This window comes from Eulemur rufifrons, chromosome 2 (genome assembly GCF_041146395.1).
Source record: "Eulemur rufifrons isolate Redbay chromosome 2, OSU_ERuf_1, whole genome shotgun sequence".
NCBI lineage: Eukaryota > Metazoa > Chordata > Mammalia > Primates > Lemuridae > Eulemur > Eulemur rufifrons.
The window spans coordinates 56,570,727-56,597,880 of record NC_090984.1 but is presented as its reverse complement, the minus strand read 5'-3'; the positions used below and the strand labels follow the sequence as shown (position 1 = coordinate 56,597,880).

Here is a 27,154-nt window from a genome sequence, read left to right as displayed (position 1 = left end):
ATTCACCTGCAAATCTTCCCCTTGATGCAGAATAAGATATAAAAGAGACAATACATAGGCTAATGCATAGTTTCACTGTATAAAAAGAAAGAAAAAGAAAACTGCAACTGAATAGGATCACATGATAGGGTAGGGAGTTCTTAATTCTAAAGGAAATCAGGTCAACCTAACTTTTCTACTCAGAGATAACTATCAACCATTGGATCAGTCCCAGGGAGGCAGTGAATGAATGAACCAGGGCACTTGACATAGGTCTGTGCTTTATGTGTCCTAGACACTGTTTTGGGTCACATCTGGTTCCCAAGAAGGGGTATTTAGAGGATGAGGGAAGTAGGAAGAAACTCAAACTGTAAGAAATGCCTATTTCCAGTGGATGATTTCTAAGGCATGTAATAATACATTCAAGCACATTGCTTCTGGGAGTCTTTTAGTACATCAGATAAGGAATGAGCTCCCATGGAGAGTGAGAAGCTCTGGCTTCCAGGCTCCTGTCTGAAATCAGCCAGTGCATGACCTTTGGCAGGAGGCTGATCTACACAATCTCTAAGTTGGGAAGACTTGTGAGCCCATATTTCTAATGAAGCAAAATAAATGCAGTGGACAAGGTTCCTGTAGTCACCACACAAAAGGAAAGGAAAGCATTACCAGCAGATCAGACTCACTGCTGTCCCAAATTCAGTCTAATTTGGACCTGAGGTTGGATTTTTTAATATCAGCTTTCTATAGTTATAGGGCCAAGCTTTTTGTGCTCTGTTCCTTTGATGACCGACTACTAAAGGACTCTGTGGTATGAATTTAAGACTTGGATTAATATTTTCCATCTCATGGTTTTACATTTTTGAAAAGCATTCATCAAGGGTCAACTACAGGACCAAAGAAAGTGTCACCCTGAGCGGCACCCTCCCGGTGCTGCCCTTGGCACCACCTCCTGCTAAATCCAGCTCTCGTTGGATATTGATTTGGTTTCTCCAACACTATTTGGTAATAAGCAAAACCAAATCAACAAACTCCACCATATTTACTTAGTACACAAAAGGAGAAGAATAGAGATGATCTGCCTTTGAAGAGCCTAGTGAATGATTTGTGTAAGACACAGACTCGCTAGAATGATTAGCCTGATTTCCATCGACAAAGTGGATGTTTCCATCTACGATTAATGCTACCAGAAACTTCTTAGATTCTGGAGCAACCAAAGCAAATGAAGCAATCAGGAAGCACTACAGAAGAGCTGGCCTAAGCAGACATGTGTACATAGCTCTTCCAGTGAGCAAGCTCCACCGTATTGCCATTCCTGTTTTACAAACTGGAACCCGTGTCTGGGGGAAGGTTTGCCAATTGATCAACATGTACGGAATTCATATGTGGCCAAATATAAATGCAGACTCTTTAGTGTGAGTCACCTGAGACTGGAAACAGCTAGGAGAAGGATGAAGCTGTTGACTTACCTGTGCTGGGAATCATTCTGGTCTGTAGATGGTATCGTCAAACACTCATCATGACCGTGGAAGAGACGTACTACATGCCCACCAAGTAGGTATCCTACGTGAGAATTATAATACATTCTACCATGAACTGATGGCAAGTTTACTAAAGAGAACAGCATGTTTAAAAAGGGGCAAATTCATGCAGACTTGAGACAGTTACAGAAAACACTGACAGAGATGCATTTGGTAAACCAGGGATTCCATGAATTCAGGCCTCAGGCAGAAAGGCAAAAAAGTCAAAATAATTCTAACGTTGAGAGTTAAACAGGGTTTCAGAGATAAGCAAGTCCAACATCAAAAAGGTATGTACATTGATATAAAAACCAAAAGGAAAATTATAATGTTACTACTGTTAGGAACGTAAGGATTTTCCAATTGCCTAGGATGTAAATATATCCAATACTAAATTCCTGGATAGGTTTCTATGATCTCATTATGTATGATTTGTGGCAAAGTCCAGATCAAATTGCAGTCATGGGAAAGAAAAGTGCCGGGCTTGGGGTAGCAAACTGTTAAGAACTGTCTAAGGAGAAGCTAGCTTTTCAATGCATTTAACAAACAGATCAAATCTGGATGCTACTCCTATTACACAAAGGAGAAAGCAGAATTACTCTCCAGCATCCCTGAGTGAACAGTGTAGATGCTTTTGTCAATAAGCACTTAGCTTTCACAACAGTCATGGAGTTCAGAGATGGGAAGAAAACAATAAACTTCAAGGATATGATGACCCATTAGTCTTCAAATAAATCTGAGCCTTAATTCAAAGAACACAGCAGCAAGAGAGCAGTTCCAGTCTGAACTTTACCTTGCACAAAGAAATGGGATTTGTTATTCCTTTGAATTAAAAAATTCTCCAGGCTAGTCTGTTCTCAGGAGACATATGAACCTAATATACTCAATGTCTGTATCAGATTTAAAAAAAAAAAAAAAATCACATAATTTGATCACTTTAGGTGCTGTCTTAAACCATTTTGGGTGCCAGATTAAAACAGTAAGAATGAGAAGTCACGCCAGAGGAAAAATGGTGTTATCAGCACATCTTGCACAATGACAGTCTGATATTCCTTAGTTCGTTTTTTTCACCTAGGCAAGTTTTTCTTAAATTTCCTTGAAATATTCAGAAGTCTTTTTTCCAATTTTCCTGTACCTTGTTGTACTAATATTTCAAATTATATCCTTTTTGAATTAAAATTATTCATAATATACTGCAGGGGAATTCTTAGCAGCCAATTTATTTAGAAAATTAAAACCCTCCATGACCAAGCTCTTGATTAAACTATCAGCTCACAACTGTGAGGCCAGCCCCATCCGGAGTTCCCCCTTTACAGCTCTCAGGCTCCTTCAATCAATATCCTCCTCCCACAGAGAGAACTGCCAAGTGCTGGTGCATCGCAACTTTTCTTAATTGAAATATATCGGGGCCCAGTCAGGAAAGAAGGACCGTGATGGAGATCACTTACGTCCTTAAGGGTGAAGTGGGTTTTTCACCAGTGAATGCTGAAAGGGCATTTTCTACAGAGCAGATGACTCAGTGATGAGCTATCCAGGCTGTATGACAACAAGGGCACTCAACACTTTTGTGAGGACCTTTTTGACATGATTTGCAAACACTCCTTAATTAATCTCCACAAACCCCCTGGGACCGGGAAATCATTTTATCTCTATAGTGAAAATGAAAAATTTAACATGGAGAAGATTGAGTCAAAACTTTCTTGGGAAAGATTTAAACCCAGAGTTTCTTGATTCCTGATAGAAAGGGAATGACTGACAATAGACTTGGGAGGGGGGTAATTTTGGCACAAAGGAGAGGGCTAAACACGTCCTGCCTTTCAAAGCCTTCCACTTGCTGCCAAAAGAGATAAGAATTTGTCCTTTTCTGATATTTCAGTTCAGCCTGGTGCCTTCTGAAACCAGGGTATCACCCTGACAGCTCTCAGTTTTCCCTCTCTTTACAAACATAAAAGCACAGGAGGGCATTCCAGTTCGAAACTACTAGACTTAAAGAGGGCTGAAGTCTGTGATATATTTTTAAAAATTCTGATCTTGCTACAAAGGTAATGCAATAACCCATAGGTCATTGACATTTGATTATTCTGCTCAGCTGTGGTATTGCCTATGGGTGAGGTAAGGCCAGTATGTTTATTATATAATTTGCAAGATGCATTGACTTTGGTTCTAAGAAATAAAATATGTTCGTCAAAGTTTGGTGATCTTATTTCCGAAGGAAAAATAAAATAGTTATAAAATTTCACTTATTTTTAAATGGCATTCCATAAATACAAGTAAAAACAAATGGCCAAATATACTTTTATTATTGAGGAAGTCCTTCCCCCATGTGGAGAGATGCATGGGGAGAAATATAAACAATGCCACCACCCTTCTTGGCAAATAATCACTTCTAAAACTAAAGTTGCTGAGATCTGTACACGTATAACTAGTAACCATAAATAAAAATGAAAACTCAGTGAGCAAGGGAAGGTGTGTATCCAAGTCTTGAATGCATGCAGTGTTAAAATAATCATGTAGTGGACTCCAAAGGATTAAAAAATTATGTCAGGCATGCTCCTATAACCAGAAGTCAGGAAAGAAAATAATCCACACTGAATTCAGAGAAATAAATTCAACTGAGCTGAAATTATGCTACCTGTGTACCAGACATTCAGGTAGAAGCTGGGAAGTAGCAGAAAATGTCAATATATACACTACAAGAGAAACTGGCAGGCCCAGGGCTGAATGCATATAAAAAAGCACACCTTCTTCGATGCTACTTCCTGAGCACGTAGGATGTACATTCCAGAGTGTTTGCATAAAGGAGGCATCCACTTGTATGTTACCGTTTGATATTGAGAGATGCTGCAGCAGAAACAGAAATGAGACATCCTTTAAATCACCAGTCCAGTCCTGACAGAAGCAGCTCACCCAGAATTTCAAGGATTAAATTAAACAGCCTTACTGTCATCTAGCTCTTTCTACATAACCTGTGGGAGATTTCTCTACCAGATCTAGAAGCAGCTTCAAAGTGGGACACTTTATTCCGGGACGAGGAAGTATTCAGCTACAGAAATGGAAGAAAAATGTTGATTTCATCCCCTCAGCTGGACTGATTCAATACCAAGTCATAAAACATCTATTCTTTGTAGGATAAGTGAACTCACGAATGGGAAAAATTACCCAGCATTTGGCCTAGGCAAAGTAAACTCTGCCCACTGGGTTCGTTCTCCGAGAAACTCCTCTGACGTTTCTCTGGTCTATCCCTGTCCCCAGCCAAGGGCTTGATGTTGGTGGTGCTTGGCTATTACCCATCCGCAGCTGCAGAATCTCACCAGCATCTTTGAACTTCTGCAACACTCCACATGCTGAAACATTTCAAACTCTCTTTCTTTCTCCAGAATGAGCTTATTTTCCTGTATGCCACTCTTTCTGGCTTGTTCTTCACTGGACAAGAGCTAAACAATGTGATAAATTCAGAATAATAGGAGCTAATGTGCAAATAGCGCTTGGGGCACTTTGGCACGGTTTTCTGGACACAGGACCATAATAAAGGATAACTAACTGTTAAATCCTAGGCGCTGTGATCATGTGGCAGGGGAGAGAACTTAATCACCTCTCAAATACAGTTGACCCTTTAACAGCAAGGCTATGAACTGCGCAGGTCCACTTACGTGGATTTTCTTCTGCCTCTGCCACCCCTGAGACAGCGAGACCAACCTCCCTTCCTCCTCCTCCTCAACCTACTTAACATGAAGATGACAAGGATGAAGGAAGACCTTAATAATGATCCACTTCCACTTCATAAATAGTAAATATGTGATTATTTTCTCTTCCCTCTGATTTTCTTAATGTTTTCTTTTCTCTAGCATTATCATAATGCAGTGTATAATACATATAGCATATGAAATATGTGTTAATAGACTGTTTATATTATCGCTAGGGTGGGACAGTAGCCTTTCAACAGTAGGCTATTAGTAGTTAAGTTTTGGGGGAGTTAAAAGTTACACATGGATTTCTGACTGTGTAAGGGGTTGGCACCCCTAACCCCCACGTTGTCCAAGGATCAACTGTATACTGTGTGAAAGCATCTTATTCTACCCAGCCTGCTGTAGCTCAGTTCTCCTTGGCCATCTATTCCTAAAGGAAAAAACTGTGAAAATGAAGGACTCCAGGGACAGGAGGTACTTACAAGGTATCTTTCAGAGGACACACTGACGAGGATGAGATCATCGCCAATTCGAACTTTCTCTCCCTCAGACCTCTGTTTGGAAGCAGGATGTATAGTCCACCAGCAGGCTTCTCCTACACAAAGGCTCCTCAAGTTAGTCATTGCTTCACAGAGGCCAATGGCCCTGATCCTGTCCCTTGTCCTCCTTCCTCCTGATGACAACCCCTTGCACACACATGCACACACATGTACACACAGGCATACTCTAGACCTCAATTTCTATTTATCTTATAACCATTCCAGATAGCCCCACATCTGCTCTTGACTCTATCATTTTCATTTTCCCTGGGGACAGAAAGACAGGGCTTGGGAAAGAGTATTGGAGGCCAGAAGCTTTGGAAGGCTTTGGGTATTTTTAATGCTATAGAAAAATGTTTTCTTTATAGTCTCTTCCAGATTTTTAAGAACTGACTTCATTGGTCTACTACATCTTTGCCCCACCCCCCATGAAATTATACCAAAATATCAGTAAAGGGATTTTTTTAAAGGCTTAAATATGCAAGGACTCAGACAACAGGTGAAAAATTGATAGCAAAGAAGAGAAATTGATATTTTGGGAAAAGGACAGCAGATGGATACTTTTGGCCAAGAAAAAGTTAAAACCCAAGTCTTTGACTAACAACATGGAGAAGAAACCACTAATAAAAAATCCCATTCCTACCATAGATTATCCCCAGAAAGTCTCTGAAATTGGAGGTAACGGCTACTTGTGAAGGCAGAAGATGGTTTGAACATAGGAACACGGGTGAATAATTAAAGGTTTACATCTCGATTAGTAAAACCCATGCTCCTTTCCCTCTGCTTTCGTCCCCTCGGCTTCCAGAATGCTAGCTGCAATGCTGAACCATGCTTCCTCCCCAAATTTGAGGATTACTTTTTAGGGAAGCCAAACTATCCAAGAAAAAAGAAAGTATGGTTCGGGGTCAACAGTGAAGTGCCCAGATCTTTGCCAGATTACCTAACAGGGAGGATTAGCAAACGATGAGCCACAGCTCGTCAGCTTTTCCTGCCTTTACCTGAACACGAATGAAGACCAGGGATCACCCGACTCTGAGGAGAGTCTCTGACACGAACAATAGGAACAAACCAAAAAGGGAGAAAAAGAGACTTGGAGAAAAAGCTTATAGAGGACCCATGAAGGATTCCTTCAGAGAAAAAGAAAAATACTCCTTGATCCTGAAAAAAAGGGAAAGAAATAAAAGGGTTGTAGGATAAAGCTGAAGAAAAATCCTCCAGAAGGAAGAATGAAGAAAAACAGATTAGAAATAGGAGTGAAAAGAGAATTAGAAAACCAATCTAGAGGAATTACAGAAAGCAAGACTAGAGAGAAAAAGGGGAGGAGATTCACAAAGGACTAATATTAAAACTTTCCCCAAGCTGAAAAACGAGCATTTCCAGATTGAAAGAACCTACAGACTCCCTAGCATGATGGAGAACAAAGACCTACACTAAGGTCCATTCCTGGGAGACTTCAGGACAGAAAAGGATCCACGCCAAGACATGTCACTGCGGAATTTCAGACAGGGCAAAAGAGGTGCTCTTAGTAGCTTTCAAAATATAAAAACAGGTCACACACAAAGGATCTAGAATCAGAATGTAGACTTCTCAACAGCCCCATTGTAAGCTAGAAGAAAGCCTTCAATAAACTGAGAAAAAAATATTTCCGATGTAGAATTACACTAAACTATGAATTACTTGTGAAACTAGAATTAGGAAACTTTCAGACAAGATTTTACCTCTCATGTATCATTTCTGCAAAAGCTACTGGATAACTGTGTTCCACCAAAGTGAGGTAGTAAACCAAGAAGGCTAAACCCCACCCCCCAAACCAGAAACAAAACAACAACAAAATGAGATCCAAGCAGCAGGAAATCTAGGAGAGAGGCAAAGGGAACTCCCTGGATGATGGTGGATGTTTCCAAGAAGATAGAAGTCAAAAAACAGATAATGTGATTGAATCAAATCAGGGGAGATTTTCAGTTCTATAGGACAGTGTGGAAATGAACGAACGATTGAATCACAGAAAATTAAGCAGATAAATGAGAATTATTAACTACTGGAAAACTCTAAAGTGATACAATAAATTACCTGGTCAGAGTATAATATGAAGCTCATTTGCAAATAAAAGTTACAGTTATAGCAATATAAGTAGTTAATATTGATTTGGCAGTTAAATAAAAGTAGATGTAAATATATTGAGTGGGATGAGAACACAGGGAAGAGTGGAGCACGGGTGCTAAATTTTTATCAGGACATCTGTAGATAATACCTAATCTGGAAAGAATAACAAAATAGCAAAGTATGAACATTACCCATAGACAAGTGGTAAGCGATACTAAAAGAGGTAAAAGTAGATGCCTCAGAGTGGGAGGAATCCAGAGCAGGGAGGGCAGAAGACTGATGTTTTTAATAAGCTTAGGAGCACTATTTTTCTCTTTAAACTATGTATGGGTATGACTTTGATTAAATTTTAAATTACGTGACAAAAGAGGTTGACCCCTACATTTGAAGGGGAAAATGATGTGTCTTTTATGTATTCTGTGGACCACTGTCCGGGCTGCAGGGGGCTGCTGAAGAAGCACACACAGGAAGATTATTTTGTTTTCCTCCTGTCTCCTGGGCTCTGCGGCCCAGGGATGGAGCCTCTCTCTGAGTCAATGGGATGGACCAGTCCCCGGCCCTAAAAGACACAACATGGCTTTAAGTATAGGTGTTTTAAATACTTCTTTCCTCCTAAGTCCAAATTCCAAAGCTATGTCGAAATCCTAAAAACAAAACAAAACTTTGAGAATGGAATAAATTGAGTCACCCAAATCAAGGGTAAAATGATCATCAATTCTCTGTTAAGTCTAAGAATTTATTTTTGAGTGCATTGGGGAAAAAATTTCAGAATGGTTCAAGAAACTTTCTCCTGATATTCTCCTACATATTCAACTCAGCTACTGAGCAGTTTATTGTTTACAACTCTGAAGAGGTTTCTGAGCCAAAAGTGCATTCACAGAATTATCCAGACAGGAAACAGGACGCTATTTTCTGTTGCAGTCCACATGAATCTCATTCTGAAGTGAGGAGACGTACCCCGGGTAATACTGAACCTTCTGAGCTGGATATGCATTCTCCTTCTCCCTCACAACTAGCCTTCTTCAAGGAGTATGAAATGCTTGGGGTGAGGGAGGTGAAATAACAGTACATCATTTTAGGCTCTAGGTTTTCAGGACAGTCAACTTCTGATCGGTCAACTTGAACTTGGGTTGGCTCATGTGTTTGCCTGGTCTGTCAGCAGAATTCACACCAAGTCTGCTTTTAGGAATTTAGAAAAAAGTGCTGAAAAGGGTAATAACATTCTCTGATGTTATTTCCCTTTATTTTTATTGGAGGCCCCGATAATTAAATAAATTCCCTGAACACTTGACTAGAAAGTGGTATTTCTCAATTTCTTCCCAACTCTCAAAAAGTATAAAGTCATTTTACTGATATAAATAGAATCACCATATATGACTTTTCTGATGACATGCTCCAAGACTGACAGCTGGTTTATATTTAGAGGCCAACTTACATTCCGAGTGTGGCACACTTCACTCATTTTGTAATTTTCAGCAAAGGTTGGTAATACCTTAGAGGAAATTATATTTTAAGGATAACACTTAAGCTGAAAACAAAGAAACCTCTAATCAAATTCAAATATAATCTTATTTTAGGAAAAAAACCCATAATGGGCAGATGCCAGCCCACTCTTTTGCTTAGTGTGAAAATAAGAAGAGGATAAGAGAGAAAAAGTTTCTCCCCCAGGCACTCTTAGGACACCATTGTGCAAGATGCAGAGACAGCAGGTGCACATAGTTTGGACTTGATTTTTTTCCTAGATCATCTAGAAAATCAGACAATTTGGATGCTTCCTTTTTGAACTTGAGCCAATTTTATTTTTTTTTTTTATTTTTATTTTTTTTGAGACAGAGTCTCAACTCTGTTGCCCGGGCTAGAGTGAGTGCCGTGGCGTCAGTCTAGCTCACAGCAACCTCAAACTCCTGGGCTTAAGCGATCCTCCTGTCTCAGCCTCCCAAGTAGCTGGGACTACAGGCATGCGCCACCATGCCCGGCTAATTTTTTGTATATATATATTTTAGTTGTCCATATAATTTCTTTCTATTTTTATTTTTTTTATTTATTTATTTATTTTTTTTTTTTAGACAGAGTCTCACTCTGTTGCCCAGGCTAGAGTGAGTGCCGTGGCGTCAGCCTAGCTCACAGCAACCTCAAACTCCTGAGCTCAAGCGATCCTCCTGTCTCAGCCTCCCGAGTAGCTGGGACTACAGGCATGCGCCACCATGCCCAGCTAATTTTTTCTATATATATTTTTAGCTGTCCATATAATTTCTTTCTATTTTTAGTAGAGATGGGGTCTCGCTCTTTCTCAGGCTGGTCTCGAACTCCTGAGCTCAAACGATCCGCCCACCTCGGCCTCCCAGAGTGCTAGGATTACAGGCGTGAGCCACCGCGCCCGGCCTCTTTCTATTTTTAGTAGAGACGGGGTCTCACTCTTGCTCAGGCTGGTCTCGAACTCCTGACCTCGAGCGATCCACCCGCCTCGGCCTCCCAGAGTGCTAGGACTACAGGCGTGAGCCACCACGCCCGGCCTTGAGCCAATTTTAGAATAAAAAATAAACTTTTGTCCTTTTTTGGCTACTCAACATTGGAATCCTCTCCCTATTAAAGGGAAAATGTCATGGTATTATAGACTAATGTTAATTAGACTCTTTCTACAATGTGCCTTAGGAGGTTTTCTCTTCCCTGTTCTTTTTTTTTTTTCCTGCCCAAATTCCAAGGTTGGGGCTCCAACTTTAGTGCAAGTTCTACTCAATATCTTTCCAGTAAATTCTTATTCTGCTCCAGTTAACCTGAATCAATTTCTGTTGTGACAAAGAATCCTGATTGATACTTAGCCCAACCTCTAAATGGAGCACAAATCCCACATGTAATGCCCTGGGCTGATGGTCAGATTGTCCATGAGTATTTCTGGCCATAGGGAGGACCCTGTATCTCAGGGCCAGCTGTTCCCCTAATGGTTAATTGCAGATGTTACCAAGTGGTTTTCTCCTTTGAAGTGAAAGCTGCCTCCTTGCAACTTCTACCCACTGCGCTACTGGTCTTTGGAATAACCCACAGGAGGTCAGCACCTTCTTTGATACTATAACTCTGTAGATAGCTATCTTAGTCCTCTGTTCTTCACTTATGGTTTCCATAAATGGTCATCCTGGTCAGCAGCTTCTTCGGGACCCACCTCTTAACTGTATTTTTGAATGCACCCAAAAACGTAAAACAAAAATCTAGTGGTTCCCAAAAGATACGATGTATACCATAGGTGGTAGAAGGCAATTCAATGACATTGAATTATACAGTAAAAACTTTATTTTCTTTTTACTACCATTTTAAGCCTTCTGATTCTATCCGAGAAAAATTTTAAGTTTGGAACTAGTATATCATTAACACTTTTCTAATGTTTGTCAACAGCTCAATTATTTAACAGCATGGGTTTCTTTTCATCATGTCTACTTCCATGGAAAGCAATACCAGTTTTCTACTTTCAGCAATGATGTAAGTTCTGTCTGTAAAATTCTAAGTACAAGTGTAAGTAAATTTAAAGAAAAACAAAGTAAATGATATTAAAGGGAATACACTGGAATGGCAAAATCATGATGTTGGATGTCATTGACTAATGTTTGGGAAACACTACTTTAGAAATAGCTTGTTCACCGCAGAATAAAATGAGACTACTCCTTTGATCTAGACACTATATTTCATTTCTTAAGCCCTTATTGTGCTACCTTTATTTTTTTTTTTAGCAGTTATTTAGTATCATTGTTTATCAGGAATGACTTGTCTGTCTACTTACTTTCAGTACCAAATGCTAAAAAATAATTTTTCTTTGAGATTCTGGCAGGCTGTGGTTAAAGCATTTTGTTCTCCTTCATTCTTAGTTCCAGTGTTTCCATCACAGATTCTTTCTTTAGTTCATTATTCTCCTCCCAAATGAGTAACACATTCAGGGTCCTTCTCAAAAGCCCTTAGCCCTAGACCCCACTGAGCAGGAGATCTGGGAATGCTGACTTACCTGTGGCATGTTCCCGTAGACCTACATCAAAGGCAAGTTTATCCGTCTGGGATCTTGATGTAGTCAAACATGTTAGATACTGCAAAAGAAGAACAGATGCTAGTGAAGTCACACTCTTCCACTGGCTCCTGGTATCTCACCACTAGTTAGCTTCTAGTTAATTTCAACAATGAACTGCTCTGAAAAGGGCTCATTTATCTTACTCATTACAAAGTTAATTGGTACAATGCTTCAAGAAAATACTTTTATAATACATTTAAAACCTCAAAGATATTCTTTCTGATGACTCAGTGATTTAACTATAGAATTATATGTTTTAGAAATGAATCTAAAATATTAAAGTTGCCTTAGTTCAAAGATACTCTGAGGAACTTTTAAATTGTGAACAATATAAATGGAACATAAATGACCAGCAATAATGGAAAGGCTAGATAAGCTTTGGTATCTCTATTTTATGGAATGTTATATTATTAAGAGCATTTATCAAGATTGTATAATAGCATGGAACATTGTTTATATTACATTGAACTAAAAAGACATATATAAAATAGTGCATTTTATACAGTTAACATGTAAACAAAAATGTAAATGCTTAGCAACCAGACTAAAAGGAATTACACCAAAATAACAGAAGTTAACTTTAGAAGAGGGGTGGGAGAGGACTTGGATGATTCCATCACTTCTATTTATTTTCCAGTTTTGAATTTTTCTATGAGCTTTAAAACTTCTCAAAATAATGTTTATGGTTTTTTTCTGATTATAAAGACACATGTGTCAGTACTTAAGAATGATTTTTAAAATAACTTATTAAAGAACCCCACAGCCTGTGCCCTGTCTCATTCACTGATGGGCACAGCCTCACATCTTAGAATTAGACTGGGAGGCAGGTAAGCCCTTGGGATGTGCCTTCTGAGCTGTACTTCTGGTTTTCTGCAAGAGGAAGATGGAAAATCATTGCATTATACATATCCATATATCATAGGCTTTATTTTCAGAGTTGTTCTTACAAAGAACTAGCCAGTATAGAGTTTATGTTAACTGTGAGTGGGATTTTTTTTTTTTTTAAGGAAGCGTAAACTTAACTATACATAATGTAATGTAAACCTTCATATTTCTACCAAGATGTTAGCCTGACTTTCAAAGTACTGAGGTTCTCTTTATTCTATTTAGGTAGGTAAAGAGAAGTGTTAGGGTTTTATTTATCCTATGGATAAACACAAGATTCTGAAACTACCACTTCTCAATTCCAGAGACTGTCAGGGTACAAAGTTTCCCCACTCTTAAAAATGTCCCCATCTCCTACTCAGATACACTTGCATTTGGTCATTGTTTGTCCTCTATTTTTGCCATGAAGGACTCCAACAGATGAACATTCAGGCTGAAAAGGTCAGCTTCTTACCAGTGCTCAGGAAAAAAAAAATACTGCAATAAATAAATTATTTAAGAGGCAGCTGTTGCTCCTGCTGCCAATTCGATAGTTCAAGCTTTGCAATGAACTTTGCATCCTGCTGCAGGTGTAAATGTATGAAAATAAAGTCTCGAGTTAATGTATCAGTTTTCCACTAGGACTAGAGAAAGACAACCAATCTTCCTTACACTGATAGATTAGGAACTGAGATCAAACATTATTGGAGTTGGCATATATTAGTTTTCATTGAGATCATAATATTATTCCTAATACTTACTGCAAAAGGTCTTAGCTGTAGTTTACAGATTATATTTATTTAGAACATGCAAATTTTTTGAAGTTACACTGGGTTATCACCATTCTGATTAATTCTGGTTCTTGATCCCTGATCAGTAATAGCGGATCAGCTTTCTGTGAGTATCTTGCCCCTATCTTCCTCCTGCCTCTAGATTAACACAATGCCTCCAAATTCTTCCAGAACCGAAGGCAATGAGTATCATTCAATTTCTTTTAGGTAGGTAAAAGAGGAGGAATGTCACAAACATCCCATTTTATTACTTTTTTTTTTTTTTTTTCTAGCCTGGTTCTCCCTATATACTAAAGAGATCAGTTGCTCCTCGGGTCATTTCATCATTCATCCATCCAACAAACATTTATTGAGAATCTAGTATGTCAAGGCACTGTACTTGGCTGGGTTAAGTTTAGTGAAATAAAAAAGACATGATTCTCTTCCTCATGAAGTTGGAGACAGGGCATCAGACATTAAGCAAACACAAATATATAATTGCAGATTGAGGTAGGTGATGTGGAGGAAATGCTAAGACGATAATATGCTATAATTAGTTATATTCCAGTTGCTCCTGCTGTTTCCTTGGAATGGCTGTTTTCCTGTACTCCCCGCCCCCACCCCTTCATTTTTCCCTCCTCCTCGAATGGTGAACGGGACCGCAGACGTGCTTACCATTCCGCTGAAGGAGTGCCTCAGGAGAATCGCATGTCCATAGAGCAGGGTCCTGTGGCCACCCCCTTGTGCTGCCTGCGGGTTGAGAGGGAAAGATGTCAGCATCCGCCAGCTCTGGCTTCTCTGAGAGCAAAGCAGCATGAGAATTCTGGGAGACAGACTACCAGGAAAAGACCCATCGCAAAGCTCCCAAGGAATTCATTCTAGAAGCAAGTGGCCGGCCTGCGGGCGGAAGGAGACTCGTGATCACAGCCATGCAGCATCCTTGGGAGAGGGTGTGTGGGGCCAGATCCCTTCTCAGAAAGGCTCCTGCCCAGAATCAGCAGAAACCCAGAGCTGCTCTACCAGGCAAGCATGAAAATGAGACAGGTACCGCTTACCTTCCTTTGAAACTTCTCAGAAGCGTTCAGAGAGAGAGAAACAAATGTGATGTAGCTACAGCCTGGCGACAGAAAGGCAATGCGGTGGGCAGACATACGGTCACGCTCTGTGCCCTGCCATCTTTCCCTCCAAGGCACGTGTGCCTTCTGCCCACTGCCTCAACCAGGTGCTTTCTACAGATCTCACCACGGAGGGAGAGCTCTGACATCCAGGGCTTTAAAGGGGCAACCAGTTACGCAGAACTAGATCCTTCAGTCAAAAGTCCATCTAGCACCTTTTCCTTCTCCCCAGGCAGCTCTCTGGCTATTTGCCCAGGGGCTGCCCGAACGGTGGGACAGGGAGGCCTGAGAGGAGGACAAGGCCCAACGTGAAGCTGCTGGCGTCTTTTCTTTTTCTTCCCGTAATCTGATTCCCATATTACTACACTGAACTGAAGAGGACATGATATAGGATAGCACTGTAATTTATTCTAGTCAGAGGTGAGTAGGCAGCATGGAAAACTCAAATCTACAGAACATTCTATAATTCTCTGGCATCAACATTTCCAACCTCTTACCTAAGTCTCCCTTCATCATGCTAACTTGTTCTCAGAGACAGTCAACATTTTTTGATCACACTCCTCCTTTCAGGAGAAAATATTTGAGCACGGGCCCTCCCCTCCCCAAACACACATAAAAAGAGAATCCAAAGCTTGAGACAAAAATTAATTATGAAGAGAAATTCTAGCATTTTCCTTCTAGACAGCCTGTTTTATTCAGAGCTACAGACCAGCAGACGAAGGGCTGGCTTGGGGTTCTGCCCGTCTCCCGTGTCCACCTCCAACCCCAGCGGGGAGCGGCGTGGAGGAAGGAGGGGGGTCAGGTGGTGTGGAGGGTAAGGCCTTGAGTAATGTCATTTCAACTCTATTTGGATTAACAGAATCACTCTGTCAAAGAGATGGTTTTTCATGTCATACAACAAGCCTAAAGAAAAGAAAAAAGATAAAAGTGGTATCATGTTCAAAAATAGCTGGTAACTAAATATAAACGCGACTGTGCTTTTTTCCCACAGCTATAGAGATATTTAAGTGTTCTCCACACTTTGATACTACACAGGAATTACAATGCTCTTCACGATATTTCCAAATTTCTTGAAATAATTTGCACTAACTTTAGTTTCTGTATTTACAAATGTGTCAACGGCTTACGTTAAAATTAGACATACTAAATAATTTTCACATCTTGTCAATCTAACCAAAATTGGCCCTATCCACTTATGTTATTACAAGTTGATTGATGGTTCCCAATGGCTTCCATTGTGGGCTATGCTCTCAAACTGGTCCTATGTCTCACAATGAACTACTGACTAAATCATATCTCCTACTGTTAACCGTGGGTCACACCTTCCTTCAGTTCTTTGTTCCTATCAACTCTGTAATGATAAGTACCAAAGAGTCCAAAGTGGCTGACCCCAAAAAGTGGCATGGAGCAGCTTGTGCTTCTCTTCTCTGGCACTACTGAAAACATCTTTGGACCCTCATGTCCCTTACTGATGTGCCAACAGAAAAGCAGAGTGACTAAAGTACCCCCCAGGGGTACTTTATCCCGAATGGGAAGTCACTGTGCAGAACCCCAGAGCCTTCACTTCCCAAATCCTCCCTTCTCCGAGGTGGTGCTTCTTAGAGGCAGGTGTACATCAGAATTGCCCAGACTCCACTCCACACTGTCTGCTTCAGTCGGCCTGTTGTGTGGCCTGAGAAATCTGCCTTTTTAATAGGTTCCTGATGAGACTGACGCTGCTGTTGTAGGGCCCATGTTTCAAGAACCACTGCTTCAAGAGATCAAGTCCCAGTGCTAGAAGAGCAGAGCAGGTTTTCCTGCAGAACCTTTGATAATTAGCATCATGGCGATCGTCACCCTTGGGTGCACAGCACGCATCAAGTGCTGTATGCACCACCATAGTTCATTCTCTGCGACTCTTCAAGGTAGGAATGATGTCCCTTGTTTTGTATGCAAGGAATATGGTGCTCAAAGAAGGTAAGTATATTGCCTTATGTCTCACAGCTGATGCGGAGGTGGTGGTGGTGGGATTTGAACTCAGGGTTAATGCAAGAACCTGAGATCATTTGGCTGTACTTTTTATAGTATGCTCATTTGATTACTCTGTGCAAAACCCATGTACAAAGTGCCAGTAAGAATAGGAGAGGAAGATAACTCCTCAGCTGCCTCACGGAGGTGAAGTGATATAGCTGGGACTTAATGAGCTCTGACCATATGGCAGGCACAGAGCTGTGCCAAGTGTTACACATGAATCATGTTATCTTCTTAGCGCTGCAAAATGACTATAGCAATCAACCCCATTTTACAATTGTACAAACTGCCCCATTTTACGGTTGTATAAACTGAAGGTTAAAGTGATTAACTTGCTCAAAGTCATACAGGTTCCAAATTCAGAGCCAGTATTTAATGACGACAAGGGCACTCAACTATAGCTATACTGTCTTTCTGTAGTTTGGTGGGGAAGATTTGTGAATAAAAATCATGCTACAAATGGAAATGGCATGCCCATTAGAGAGGCAAAGTCAGAGTGTTGGCATAGACTAGGAGGGTACAGCAGCTGTCACAGAAGAACTTTATTGAAAAGGTGGACCACAGCATGCTGGTAGGACTGTTGAAATGACTGCACAGTGAGAAAGAGGAACACACTGGGTTGAAGGCCTGGAAGGGGGAAGAACAAAGCGCACATGGGGACTCACAGCCCAGTTGCTGCCCGGTGCTGGGTGGGCGAACAGAACGGTCGGAAACACGGTAGGACACAAGTGAGGGGCGGTCAGATCACAGAGGGCTAAGACTGACTGACCCAGTGAGTGGACTCTGTTCCATGGCCAGGGGACACTGGAGTAGGTTTTAGAAAGGAGAGTGTCACAATCAAAGCTGGACTTTGGAAGGGAACCCTGATTGCAAAATGCTGGAAGAAACGGAGGGGTGAATGAAGCCCTAGCGGCAGAAAAGATCCTTCTCTCCTTCTGTTTCCATGAAACAGTGGGAGGGGTGAGCGAACCAGACATCTTGGAGTCAGTCATCCTTCACTCCTTTCTTCTCTTTACACCCCCTGGTGGGTCCAAAGCACCTTTCAGTGCCGCCTTCAAAGTATTCTCCCATCGCCCTCTGCAGCGCCCTGCTGCTGCCCATCTGGCACCCTGCTGTGGGTGGCACCACATGTGGCCTTCTAGGGCCTTAAGTGCAGTCTTTTGACTGAATCCAAATTTTACAGAACAAATCCTTTAATTAAGACGGATGAAGCAGAGAAAGATGAAGCTTTTCTTGCCTCCTTTGGTGCTTAAAAAAGAACAATCTAGAAATCAGAAGGCCGCAAGTTCCCCACCCGAGTTGTCAGTGCCTCCTAACTGCTCCGGCTCTGGCCTCTCCTTTCACAGTCTGAGCCAACACGGCAGCCACAGCCATCCTTTAAAAACTGCAGGTCACATCACATGACTTTCTTGCTCAACCTCCCCCCCCCCACCCCCTGTGACTTCTTATCACACTTAGAGCACAAGTATAAAGCCCTCACTGTGGCCCCTAAGGCCCTGTATCAGGAGTCGGCAGATTTCCTCCGTGAAAGGACAAATAGAAAATATTTTAGGCTTTGTGGGTCATATATGATCACTGTCACACAGTTCTCTCTTTTTTTAAATTTTAAACATCCTTATCAAAATTTAAAAACCATTCTTAGAGGATTGTACACAAATGGGCTGCAGGCTAGATTTGGCCTGCTGGTTGTAACCTCCCAATTCCTGGTTCCCTCACTCTCTGTAACTTCACCCACCAGCAGCATGCTTTCCGTCACTCCTTCTGCTCCAGCCATCCTGGCCTTCCTCTAGTTTTTAGATAAGCATGCTCCTGCCACAGGGCCTTTACACATGTGCTTCCCTCTGCCTGGAATGCTTCTCCTCCAATTTCTCATGGTAAATTTCTACCGTTTACGCAGTTCTGGGCTCAGCTCTCTCATTAGAAAAGCCTTCTAAAAGAACAATCACCCTTACTCTATCACATTTTTTATCATCTCTCATTGCATTTATTATTTTTCATATGTATCTACCTTCTCTCCCCCTAGAATATAAGCTCCATGAATATGTTGTGTCCTCTGCCTTATCAACATCATTTTTATCAGTGCCTGGCATGTAGGAGGTACACATTAAATATTTCCTGAGTAAATTAATAAATAATTGGAGGAGGTGGTCCTTTTGTTTCCACTTCACAGATAGGAAAAAAAGAGGCATAGAGAATTTAAGAAAAATTCCCATCGTTGGTTTATAAGCAGTGAATGTGAGTTTGAATTTGAGTCTACTCTTCTCACTATTTGACACTAATTCTAGAATAACATTCCAGGAAAGATGTGATATGCTACGTAGAAGATCTGTTCCTAAGGGGGGTCTGGACTTCCAGACTGTGAGACTTTATCAGGATAATATTCCCATCCCTGCTACGAGTGACCTTGGCTATTACCATTGGCAGAAGAAGAATATTTAGTTCCATCTCATGGGATGGGGGTGGGTCAGAGAAAAGCTGGTAAAAGGTTCTGAGGCCAGGTCCAGAGGAAAACTTTTCCACTAGATCATTAATTCAATCATCTCGCCTATAATTTCAAGATTAATTTTCATCACTGACATTTCTTTTGGTAGTTCCCAGAGGACACAGCCTCCTAGTAAGATAAACCAGATACAGCCACTAGAGGGGAGGGGACTGTGCTTCTATCGAGACACACATAAATGTTTCAAGACTGTTCGATCTCTAAGCCATCTTCTTTTATGATCTGGGACCCTAAATTCCACTTTGTGGGTCCTAGGATCTAAGAAATATTTCAAAGTCCCAGGAAGGCTCCTGGCTGAACCTAATACAGTCTACAAGCTTCAGGGGCCATGCTTCTGGGAGGTCTTGTGGGATATGAAGTCATTTTCTAGATGTGGATGTGTGTGCTTTAATTTTCTCTTCTTTTCACACCTCACTTCTGTTCCACTCTTTCAGGCTATCAAAAAAAGAAAGGTGTCTTTCTAGAAGGTCACAGAACAACATTTCCTGAACAGACTGGAGGCTCTTTACATTGCTCGGAAGGTTTGCATTTCTTTTGATACAAGTGACAACTAAATAACAATGCCCTATGAGTAAAAACAATATCTAACAGTAGAAATAAACAAAAACAAGTAACTCAGTATATTCAGTTAGAAAATACAATGAAAGATTCTACTAATGATTACTACAAAATATTAAATTTTTAGAAATTAGATGAGTGAAATCTTCAAAATGAAAACACAAAACTTTACTGCATAAAATAAAATTTGATTTGATGAAATGGAAAGGTGTGTTTTGTTACAGAATGAGAATCCCAATATTTGTACATGTGGAGTCTCCTAAATTTAACTTACAGGTTTAATGTAATTTTCATTAAAATTTCAATAGGATATTTTGGAATTCAACAAAATTGCTATAAAATTAATCTTGAAATATAAACAGTAAGGAACTTTTATCCCAAAAAGGACCCATATTTTAGTAAATGTCACAAAGCAAAATTAATTCACTCTGGTATTGGGTCAACAAGAAGATAGCACAATATAGACAGTTCATAAACAGATGTGACTATATGAAAAGGTAGCACATGATAAAGCAGATTTTCAGCACAATAGGAGTAGGGCAGGATTATTAAGCACATATCTGTGATATGTGAGTAGCAAATCAGAAAAGCATTCAGTAAGATCCACAGGACACATAGAAAGAGATTCTGTATGGATAATAGAGTTAAATATTTCATTTTAAAATTAAATTCTAGAACAATTATCATGTGATAGAATAAATAATCTACCTCCTTTATAGATTTAATACTTATCCATGCTTTGAAGAAACAGATATGCTCAGAGGAAATAAAAGATATGATTGTACCAAAATTACTGAACTTCAGCACAATGGAAACACCAACATTCAATAGACTACAGACAGACTTTGTATCACTATGACAAAAGGGTTAAGATCTCATTGAAATGTAGAGAAAAAAAAAACAGGCCTCAAGAAGTAGGCAAAGGATATGAATAAATGATGCATATCAAGAAAATTAAAACATATGGAAAATATTCTATCTCCTCTAGTAATAAAAGAAATGACACTCAGAGCAACTTTGATATATCATTTTATGTCTACAAAATTTGCAAAAGTGGGGAAAAAACACAATGCTGTCAGAGTTGCAATTTAGCTGATACGATCCTGTGCAAGGTGGCACGAGTACAACCCTTTTGCAAAGCAATATGGTAATATATAAAAAGGGCTGTAAAGAAGCCCATAACCTTTGCTGCAGTAATTCTACTTCTGGGAACAATTCAAGAGAATCAAAAAACATATGCACACAGCTGGAATAAGAGCATTATAATGGGGGCAACAAAATAAAAAACTTGGGAAGAACCTAAATATTGCCACCCACCCCCACATTATCTAGTAAATCATGGGGCTTCTTCAGGATGTTCTATCCTGTAACCATTACAATGACAATGACAGAGGCTATGTGGAAACACAGAAAAATGTTTATAAGTAGAATACAAAATGCCTTCAATTATTTACATATATACAATAATGATAAGGAAACCTATAAAAACAAAATACCCATTTGGTTGGTTGCAGAACCATTGCACTTTTTCCTTTTCTAAGCTTTTCTTTAACTCCATTATATCATCATCTCCATGAAAAGTGTATGTGTGTGGGGTGACCACACCATGTTATATGTGTTTAATGAAATGGAGTGCTATAAAAGTATTTTATCTATTCCTATGCCTTCCATTGCTCATGGGTGTGATTAATTTGCCAGGATCCTCAGTAAATGACTGTACCCCTGAGTGGCAGACGGGGACACATATCTAGCATGCGTGCTTTAGGCACTGACTCTCCTGGTGTTATATGGAGAACCCAGAGAGGCAGCCTTTATTCAAGACACCTGAACCGCTCCTTATAGCTCCCTCAGGCTCAGCACCAGGCCCCACTGGAAATCTCTCTCGCCACAGGGACTCGCTCCTGCTTGGGTCTCAGCCCCACTGGCTCCTCTGACTGCCCCTCATGGACTCTTCACGTTGGATCCCATTCTTATTTCTGAGGACTTGGTCCTGTACTCTTCCATGCTTCCCAAGGCTGCCTCACCCAGCTCTGAGATTCCAGGTCCCCCTTCCCCACCTGGTCAGCAGATCACCCCCTTCTGGCCAAACTCTGAAGACCCCAACAAGCAACTCACTTTTCTAAGGGGAATGGACAGACAGGGCTGGACAGTGCTTCTGCGGTGCAAATGACACTGAAAGAATTGACGGGGCATTTCCCAAACAGGTCTTGGATTGTAAACACCTGGTAATAGGGACAATTTCCTCTTTAATGATAGATAAAGAAAGAAGGACTTCATTATAGTACATTGGAAATTAGAAAATTTAGCCCAGGGGTAGGAGGGGCACCCGCACAGATTAATGCGGTTTGTGATTAGGAGTCAGAGCCAGGAATTACTACACTGCAGCCATCCTAATTGCCTGAAATTACATATGAAACCCTGAAGAGGCCAATGTGGGACACTTAACTGGCTTTTTCACTATCTTTTTTGGATCAGATACTCCACTCCTCAAGTGGGTAACTACCAAACCCTGCTTTTCCTGGGCTAAACAGAGATGCTGCCTCCTTCCCATGGCTCATCAACCTCGGCTATAAAATATTACACAAGAATAAGGTGCCATTGTTTTAATTTGACACCTTGATTTTCTACTTAGAACAGGATGGTTAATATGAACCTAAAACCAACAGTCAGAGGTGCCTAAGCCACTGATTACAGAAAGCTTCGTGAAGAAGTTTCCCCTCTAAGAAATCTTTCAAGTGAATCTGGGGCAACCCAACCAGGACTGTGCAGGCCCTTAAAATAAATGCATTCGAAAGAAGACTACATCCTTGGTGTCTTTCATGGGCATCTTGGGATATTGTTAAAAACTGAAGTCATGAAATAGCATTTTAATGAAATTTAGAAAAGAGAAGGAAAGTGTAACATCTGATATCTCCACTTGCCCAAATTCAGGTATCATGGCAGTCTGTCTTGGTAAGTCAGCAGTTGCCTTACTGAAAAGACAATCTCAAATGTCAGAGGCTGTCAGGCACAAAAGGACATCCCCTCATCCCCCTACCAAAAAAAGCTGGTTGTGTTTGGTGACAGGAGGACCTTTGGCAGTCACCGCTCCATCTGCTACTGTGTTCCTGTAGGGTGACCTTGACTCTAGGGAGCCCTATCTCCCACACCCACAGGGCTGCCTTCTCCCCATTTCCTCTATCACAGGACAGAAAAGAATGCTCTAAAAGCAATGCAGAGAGAGGCTATTCACCTCTGCTTTATTTTTTAAGTATATAAACTTTGCCACTAAACAAAGAAAACATAGGCAAAAACCAAACAATCCATCCTCCACTACTCACCATGGAATATCAAATTTACCATTCCCATGGTTTGTAATTTATTGAATCCAGACAATCCTCTCTCTTACAAGTGCCCAGAATTATTTTTCCTGGATGAGAAGGTTGTGCAATCTCCTTTTTGCTCATGTCATTAATTTCACAGTCACACGGAAGTATTTTAGGACAAAAGCATGAAAGGCCAGGGCCTAATTTGAGAAGCTGTAAATTCTAGGTCATGAGCATGATTTGCAGTAAGTCTGCACAGCAATGAAGTAGTCTCTCCCAGAAACCTATCTATTTGGCTTCTGTTTTGCAAAAACGTGGCCCATGGGGTAAAGTCAACTCTGAGAGGTGGCTCAGATGGGTTGGGGACTGCAAGGAGGTGCTGTGGTAGCCCAGAGTCGATTCTTTCCTGTGGGCCCTTAAAGCCGGGGGAAGGAAGAGCCCTTACATGGTGCAGACTGAAGACAACTGAGGACTCTCCTGCTCTCCAATACTTTAAAATTTAAAGCTGTTGACCTATGAGAATCTATATAGATTTGTGCAACTATTTCCCACCTCTCTGCCCCAATCCACAATGATTGGGAAGAAATAAAATTACTCCTTGAGGTTCCCACTAGGCTTGGGATTTTACAAACCACTGCTTCTCCACTGAGGAATAAAAGGTGGCTGCTGGGATGCATCCAAATTTGGTACAAGGCCATCCTGGATGCACCTGGGCTTTCCTTTGAACACAGATGCCACACGGGAGCTGGAAAGCCAAAATGGCAGCTCTCACACACGCTTCTCATCATGGTGACTTTTAAAAGAACAACTCAACAGGAGATAGTTGTCAGGGTATTAATGACATTTAGATTGATGACAAGTATACTTTGCAAAGAGATGAGGCAATTATTTTTCCTCTGGATTAATTTTCCTCCCTTTCTTCCATAGCTAAAAGACAGATTTCCAAGAATCTGACATTGCCAAGTTCGTTCTTTATATTAAAGGACCCTGTCAGCCAAATTTGTTTTCCAGTCACTGCTCTGGTTTTTGTTTGATCCACCCATACTCCTCATCATTCATCCAACCTCTGATGACACAGCGGACCAGGGGCCACTTAAAGTCAAGACCAAGAGCTCTACCTAATCATTTCCTTTCACCAAATATAACATATGATGAATATTTCCCACAAAGAGACTAACATTCAAAAGATTAGATTACCTTGACATGAAAAATTGTACAGTGTCTCTAATCTACTATTTCTCTGTTTTAAAAAAAAAAAATAAGTGTTCATCCTGGGGATTTACAAATAATAAAATAGGAGTTTTTTTTTTTTTTTAAATCATAAAACCCCTGTTGAGTACTACTGTGTGTAAACATCTCTACCCACATGGGCTATCAAGCAGAAGGTCAAATTGTATTTTGTTATCTGATCCTTCTCCCTCTTTCTTGTGCTCCTTAAACCTAATGTTTTTTTTCCTCCCAGATGTCCTAGTATCAACCAACCTCTATTTTCTTCATCCCTCTATCCTTGTTGTACTGGTTCCAGTTATGATCTCGCTGGATGGAGACTGATTCATCCTGTTCTCTCTATATCCACATAATGAGCCTTGGGCCAAGTTTAAATTCCCAAGCAAAACAAACGGCTTGATTTTCCCTTGAAGTATACGAAGCGACCTTGGGTGGAGAAGCCGATCCTCAAGACTCCTGTGTATGTGCAGTCCTGTGGATAGTTAGGGGAACAGGTGCCTCTAATACTTTATACCTGTGCATGGACCATATGCTCTTCTGAGGGTATGATATCATTCTTCTGAATCTCTCATGGGTTCATTCTAGAGAAGTGGCCCTCAGTCCCAGTTACAGACCAGAATAAATAGTGGAGCTTTAAAAATGAACACAAAACAAGAAAAACAAACAAACAAACAAACAAACACTGGGCCATTTTCATAAGACTCTGATTTGGTGGCCCCAAGGTGGGGCCCAGGCTCCCAGGTAATTCTGATGCACAGCTAAGGCTTGACAGCCACCCCTCTGGGACTTCCCCATCCACGCTGGACCCTTCATCCAAGTAATCAGTATGATGCTCACAGTCAGCAAGTACTTCTCTTTCTCAGAACCATCCTTTTACCAGTGATTGACTTTCCTTTTAATATTTCTCCAGAAACCCAAAGAAGCAAACAACAAACATGACTGCTTCCCCTTGCCCTTGATAGCTTAGGACTAATGTTTGACTCTCTCTGCCTCTCTCTCAGCTCTGCTGCCATATATGTGATGGACACAAATCCCTACTATAAAACCTATGTGGTGAAGACTCCAGATAACTCAAGCTTAACAGAGGAAGGGTTCCAGGCCAACCATGCTTACTGCCAGATCCACCCATTTTCACAACATCAAAGGTCAGCTGGACCTTTTACTAAACTACCACACACAAAATCTGAACCTCCCTAGTCACCTGTTTGGACTCTACAGGCCTGTGAATAGGTGAAGTTAATAGCAGGGAACAAAGCAGGTTAGGAGGAAAGGGACTTGCACTACTTCTGCTCTTACTACTTGGTCACCCCTGTCTTGAATTATTCACCTCTGATTTTATGTCCTTACCCTGGTTCCTGTGCCTTGCAGACCTGCAGCCCTTAAGGGTACACTTCAGCATTCTGCATTCTTATTTACAGCATTCTACTTTTTTGTATCTGCAGGGTTAGTATGTCTCAAAGTTGTTCTGAGTTGTCTAACACTTGGACAGTGCTATTTACATGGCTGCTCTCCAAAGCCCACCTTTCAGAGACCTGGCTTAGATCCAAGTGTTCCTCCCATCCACTAGCTATTCTGTCAAATGGAAAAATAAAAGCTAAAATAAAAAAGTCTCCTCTGCTGATCTGTGAATGGAGGCTGGGACCCGAATGGAGTGAGAACCATCTGATGTATTTTCTCCCTGTTGTGCAGGGAGCAATTTGTCACTCATGGGGAGGATAACCTACTGGGGCTGACAGTACAGCCCGACTGCCCCTGAGCTGCAAGACACTGTGGAGGCTTTGTGGAGGGAAGAAGGTATATTAAAAGTAGCACCTGCAGAGCTCCTGTGAGAACAGGAGGAGGAAGAAGAGAAGAGGTGGCCGGCTCAAAGACACCAAGCACAGTTCACAGTTTGAAAAAAAAATCTACAAAATTAATAAAACTAAATCTCAGTTGTGTTGATATTTGCCTCCTTTGATAGATGGAGACAAAATATAAGTCATTTAGTTCCCAGGGGGATTGGCTGTTACCATTAATGTAATGTGATGACTTGGTACCAAAAAGAACATTGTCACTGATTCAGGCTCTTTCCACTGGGAGAGATCACTGTTGACTAGGAATCATCTTCAGAAACCTGAAGAAGCAAATATGTTACCTAAGAGAAGCAGTGTGTGATGGTCCCCAGCCAGAGGGAAAGCCAGAGGGACAGACCGACTTGAGCCAGGGCAGAGGATACAAATCCCTGGCAACTATATCACTGTCTGGTAACCAATATGGATCTACGGCTGTTTCTGCAGCTTGGAGAATCAAAGATCTTCCTTGACACCTGAGAAAACTGTGCCATGAAACCAGAGGATGGAAAAGACACACAGTAGGTGCTCCATAAATGCTTTTTAAACAAATGAATAGAGAAAGGACAAGCACAGAACCATAGAGCTAAGGACCACAGGAACTGTTACCTCAAAGAGAAAAAACTAATTGAATAAGCTCTCATATTTAAAAATTGAGTGTGGCAGAAAAAATAAGCGAGGCTAGAACTATATTGGAATTATCACTGTGAACTTTAAATTCACGTTCCTCATAAAAATAAGTATTGGGTCTCACTTTGCCACTAAGGTGATTTAAGTAACCTCTCTTCTGGTATCATGCTATCTCCTCCAATCTCAGGCCAATTGAATTTGGCTTGAGCCTGGTCATGGTGGGGTCCATGAATTATGCATTCCTAATGCCAGAGTTTGGTTTCTAATATTATCTCTGTGAAAAGGAACTAGAGATAAGAGTTGTCCAATTTCATGTTTTGTGATAGAAAAATTAAGATGGGCCTGGGCCACCTTGCTGCTTGCAAGGAAGCAGGGTGCCCTCAAAGATACCAGTGGTCATGTTAAAAAGGTTAATTTGAGCTCCCTTGGACCAGGCAAGGAGGACGTCAGCATCCAAGAGAAAAATGACAACTG

At 40.9% G+C, this 27,154-nt stretch overlaps 1 protein-coding gene across 1 annotated transcript in view; it reads right to left on the bottom strand.

Annotated features, from left to right (window-relative positions):
* The window catches only part of RYR3 (ryanodine receptor 3), a 342,229-nt gene that overhangs the window by 269,565 nt on the left and 45,510 nt on the right, over nucleotides 1-27,154 (bottom strand). Inside the window, 5 exon segments of the mRNA XM_069492266.1 lie at nucleotides 1,446-1,539; nucleotides 4,238-4,337; nucleotides 5,665-5,777; nucleotides 11,813-11,891; nucleotides 14,182-14,256. Coding sequence (XP_069348367.1) covers nucleotides 1,446-1,539; nucleotides 4,238-4,337; nucleotides 5,665-5,777; nucleotides 11,813-11,891; nucleotides 14,182-14,256 — 461 coding nt within the window.